Source organism: Dendrobium catenatum, unplaced genomic scaffold, assembly GCF_001605985.2.
Source record: "Dendrobium catenatum unplaced genomic scaffold, ASM160598v2 fragScaff_scaffold_847, whole genome shotgun sequence".
Lineage (NCBI taxonomy): Eukaryota > Viridiplantae > Streptophyta > Magnoliopsida > Asparagales > Orchidaceae > Dendrobium > Dendrobium catenatum.
The window spans coordinates 455,948-460,998 of record NW_021319309.1 but is presented as its reverse complement, the minus strand read 5'-3'; the positions used below and the strand labels follow the sequence as shown (position 1 = coordinate 460,998).

At 45.9% G+C, this 5,051-nt stretch overlaps 1 protein-coding gene across 1 annotated transcript; it reads left to right on the top strand.

Annotated features, from left to right (window-relative positions):
- The first annotated feature begins 2,524 nt into the window (after positions 1-2,524).
- On the top strand, positions 2,525-3,282 carry LOC110104031 (classical arabinogalactan protein 9-like). Its single transcript, XM_020832966.1, has 3 exons — positions 2,525-2,689; positions 2,903-3,142; positions 3,184-3,282. Exons 1-3 carry the CDS (start codon positions 2,525-2,527, stop codon positions 3,280-3,282), a joined length of 504 nt encoding a protein of 167 aa, XP_020688625.1.
- Positions 3,283-5,051: the final 1,769 nt, after the last annotated feature.

Sequence of the window (5,051 nt, the reverse complement as noted above, 5' to 3'; positions counted from 1 at the left end):
TATATATATACACACACACTTTTCTTCCGTGTATGTTCCCATGCTCAAGCTAATAAATGGGAGCATTATCACGATTTCTAATAATGTTTTATGCATGTGCTTGCTTAGCTCCCCCTAAATAAAATGAGGACTAAATTAATAATTATAATTGCACAGGTGGATCGCTTAGCCCTCATAATTAAGAGCATGGCTTGACACATGGTCAATGGTTTGAGTTATTTTCATTTCCATATATAACTGCTTGGAGTTTTTATTAGGATAACCATACAGGTCTTTTAGATTTTTTTTTTCTGCTTTATATTTGATGTAAAATTTGTAATAATTGTTAAGAGTTGTGAAAACAACTTTGAGTTGGGATATTCTTATCCAACTCGGTTTCCAAAAGAAGAAGGCATCCCTAAAGGGGAGAGTCTTCTTCATTTGGAAGATCGAGTTAGATGGCTTTAGGTATCCAAAGAGAAATTTTTTTTCTGCTTTATATTTGATGTAAAATTTGTAATAATTGTTAAGAGTTGTGAAAACAACTTTGAGTTGGGATATTCTTATCCAACTCGATTTCCAAAAGAAGAAGGCATCCCTAAAGGGGAGAGTCTTCTTCATTTGGAAGATCGAGTTAGATGGCTTTAGGTATCCAAAGAGAAAAGGCAATACCCCCCATGCTGGGGGGGAATTGTCTCTTCGTTTGGATATTCAAGCAACGACAAATCCAAGGAGTCCAAGGAGGAGAGATCAAAGGAGTCCAAGGAGGAGAGATACAAGGAGTCCAAGGAGGAGAGTTCCAAGGAGTCCAAGGAGAAGAAGACACCTAGAAGACCGAAGATCATTATCCCACTCAAAGTCATTTGCGTCAGTCATAGGTTTAGAAATTCGGGTTGTTGGCAGTGGTGCCCGGCCACTTTACTTTCTACATATCTGGGTTATAATAAGGGCAATTTGCATATTGCCATTTAGTTGATTATTCTAAATTTATATTGATGTGTTTACCTAATTGCGCAGTAGAATTACCTGCTTTTTCTAGGTTTCTTTCTTGCATGCCGTTTTTTGCTTTCGCTTGGATTTTCGTTAGGCTAAGGACTATAAAATTTTTCTACTCATAACTAACTCATAAAATTTTAAATTTTAAATAACATAAAAACTTAATGAACCTAGGGAACTGCCGGAATCGTTTGGGTCGCATGCATATTACTGCATTCCACTTTTCTTATTATAAGACATCTCCCTGCCTGCGAGTAGAGCCCGGATAATCTGGCCTATGAGGATGAAGTGTCGGACCTAAAGAGACTTAATCTTTTTAAAAAAATTATTTTCTATAAGCCTGTTTTTAAAATTCTATAGCATTCATGAGCTGACATTTCAACTAGCATGCATTGCATCAGTAACCAACTAAATAAAATTTAATTGCATTAGCTAGGAGCATCTGACCCACATAAGTCCGGGACCACTTTGGAAATCCTCTAGATGTCGGTCCTACTTCCAACAACTGTACCACACATCCATCTTTCATAATTGACTTGATAGCATGGTTTTAAAGCGATTAGGCGGTTAGCTAGCTCCCCAATCCAGGCCGGGGTAAGTCCAGGTTTTGCACTGCATTAACTTGGACACGGGTCTTAGTGTTTCGTAGAACACTAAGCCCAACCTAAATTTAGGATTCAAGGCTACTACACTCGATCTCGTAGTATGCCTTAAATAGTAGGTAGGTCCCTTCTTTTTAGGGACTCTAAATCCTACTTATCTGTGTCACAGGATGTCTCCACCTCTATCTTTTCTCTCAAACATGTGGTTGAGTGCTTGATTTCTTTTCTTCAATTTTCTCCTTAGTATCCTAAAGCCTCCGAATGCTGGTATGAGCCACGCATGTTGACTAAGCCTCTTTGAGACCTTTCTTCCCTTTGAGTAGGATTTCTTAACCTTCACCCCTGTGCCAATCCTACTTTAGGAGAGGATAATGTATGATCCTTAATCGAGAGTTTTCTAGGGCTCCAGCCTGGGATGTAATTAACCACGGGGTCTTACGCCCGTGGGAAACTTGATCCCACATCTACTAAAATCTATTCGAATTGTTGTATCGGGTGGGGGAAACCCGTGATTAGGTCGTGTATATTACTAACCATCGGGGTGTGTTGCCGACAGCCTCTATCCTCAATGGTTAGTCGTATGCACGATCCAGTCTGTCCCTTCCAATTGACCCATTCGCGCGGTGCTCTTTCGGAAGTCCACAGGTTTCTGGCGACCACGGTGGGACCAGTTTTTCTCTCCATCTTTGGATTATATATTATCGCTCCTTGTATGTACTCCGGGATTAGTACTCCTTAGATTATGTCCGTCCTACTCTTAGTTGGGATCTCTCTTTAGTTAGGGTTCCTTCCCCATAGCTAGAATTCTTCCCTACTTTACTTCTTTCCAGCCTTACAGGCTTTTCTATTCCTTATCAACTCCTATCTATCTTTATCAAATCCTTCATTATTTCTTGATTTCAATTTTGATTTCTAACCTTTCACTTTCTTTTCTTGGCAGCAGTACCATGGCCCCTTTCGTGCCTTTCGTTACCTTTGCTTTCGATTCAGACACGCGAGTGACTCTCCCTGAGTCCCTGCTCGCAAGTCCGCTAGCTGGAGGGATCACTTTTGGTTCCTTCACTGACTCGGCATTCGTCACTCTTGGCGGGCCGACCCCAGCGGAGGCTACTGTATTCTCTCATCCTCAGAGGAGAGGACGCATAGCCATGCGCCCTTTCGGATGACCAGCTGCTCGGCGGACAGCCCAGGCACCTGCTCGTCCCATTCCTGTAGTTGCCCAGCCAGTGCGCGCTGTGGCTAGGCGACCAGTGCCTAGGCCACATCCTGTTTCAGTTGTTCGTCCGGCGATCAGGTGACCACTGCCTGTCGCTCCTGCTGCACAGGTTGCTCCGGCCCCTCAGTGCTGGCAGCCTGCTACAGTTCCCCCCGTTCTTCCTGCGATTAGGCATCCAGTGCCTACCGCTACTGTTGCACGGGTTGCTCCGGCCCCTCAGTGCCGGCAGCCTGTTGTTGTTGTTAATCCCGCGGTCCCAACGGAGGTACCTCGCGTTAGGGTTCCCCCTCCCACTTCCACTAGGAAGAGGGGTGCTCAGACCGAGGCGCCTTCACCCTCTTCTAGCCGGGTTTTTATTTTTGCTCGGCTTACTCTGAGATCGCCTGGCAGACCCCGGCACTTCCAATTGTCCCTATTCCCCTTGCCACCCAGGTAGTGGGTTCAGATGTTCCTTCCTCTTCCACCTCCGGCCTTGGGAGAAGGGCCTAGAGGAATAGGAACATGATACTTCATTTAGTTGTGTTCGAGGCAGAGAGGCAGCAGATAGCTGATGTGATAGCACACGATCAGCTAGTTCAGAGGATGGTGGCTCCCAGACAGCAGAGACCACGACCAGTTACAATTTTGCCTACCCCAGAGGTGATAGCAGCCCCTAAGATGGAGGCGATCCAAGGAGGACGCTTCTCTTTACTGACACACAGCAGAGATGAGGAGGATGTTGCCCGTATTATGGTGGCCCCTCCTATTATCACTACTTTGCCTCGGGCTAGGGACCCCAGGGATGCTAGTGTTCGAGCCCTCTCTCAGAGGATTCGAAACATCGTCCGCCTAGCTCGTAGCAAAGGGCCTGTCAGTCGAGAGAGGTTACTCCGACAGACCTCTCAGACTACTCTTCAATTATGGAAGCAAATTTTGGGATAGATATATAGGTGGCAGAGAGGACAGCTACCTCAGCGGTCAGTTGATGTAGTTCCAGTTGTTAGATCACCGACAGTTACTTCTACTGTCAGTCGACGCCCACGTCGCCAGGGATAGAGACAGCAGCAGGAGCCTTCTTGGCCCCAGATGAGTTCAGTTGTGGTAGCCACTCAACAGCTGGTTAACCACACAGAGCCCCGCCGTAGTAGGAGACTTCAACGAGCAGACACCTCTGTCAAGCTAGTACATCCAGTGGAGGTAGTACAGTCAGCAGAGGCAGTGCAGTCAATTGAGGTAGAGACAGTTCAGCCAGTGGATATAGTTGGGCAGATAGAGGTTGCAGCTCCTCCCGGGTCCGAGGCGGTCCTGATAACTTGTGATGAGGATGTAGTAGTTACTCTTGTTGGGTCACCGGATCGAGTTGAGACACCTTTAGCTCCCAGCACTCATAGGATCACTTCCCCTACGAATCCCTACATAGAGGCACTCCGTCAGATCTTTTTAGAGGATGACTCATTCGAGGATGAGTCAGATGAGGATATACCAGTACACTAGGTTTGTGAGATTACGCATCGTGGTCACTCGGATGAGCAGAGAGAGAGAGAGCCCGAGGACCAGGATGAGCAGGGAGAGCCCGAGGTGGGTGGATTTCCCAGGTCAGTGGATGCCTATGCTACAGTCCTACACCTCCAGACACAGATGGTAGAGATTGCCAGAGCCACGGCGGTTATGACAACACAGTTGACAGTTTTGAGGGCGATGCCCCAGATGGCAGGTGTAGCTACTACCAGTACTTTCAAAGACCAGCCAGCAGTACCACCTGTTGTACTAGGCCCCGTAGGAGTGGATAGGGTCCAGAGAGCAGTCCCAGCACCACCTACAGTGCCCACTTATAATACTCCCATTCAGAGTCAGTCATCTTTACAGGAGAGACTTAATAAAGAATATCCCTTTAAAAGAGAAAGCATAAGGAAGATATTCAAATACTTGGCTGAGAAAGATATTTTGACATTCCCATTTAATAAGAGAAAAAATAAAGAAGGACAAACAGAACATCAACTCTATTGCCCCTTTCACCGATGTATTAGACATACACTTGAAGATTATTTTATGTTCAAGGATAGAGTGGAGAACATTATGGGCAGTGGGAAGATCTAGCTCCAGGACAGTGACTTAGTACAGCCTTTGGGCAGGGCTACTCAGACAGTGCAGAGGATTTCAGACTACAGCCACGGTGATAGTCAGACTTACAGTCAGGGCAGTAGTGGCAGATCACTCCACAGTTCTGAGGGAGAGTGGCAGATAACACTCTCCAAAAAGACATAGCAGATGATTAAGTA

Coding starts and splice junctions, on each gene's coding strand:
- LOC110104031 (XM_020832966.1), top strand. CDS start 2,525: ATGGCCCCTTTCGTGCCTTTCGTTACCTTTGCTTTCGATTCAGACACG. Junction 2,690..2,902: donor CGACCCCAGCGGAGGCTACT/GTATTCTCTCAT, acceptor CCTGCTGCACAG/GTTGCTCCGGCCCCTCAGTG. Junction 3,143..3,183: donor CTTCACCCTCTTCTAGCCGG/GTTTTTATTTTT, acceptor ATCGCCTGGCAG/ACCCCGGCACTTCCAATTGT.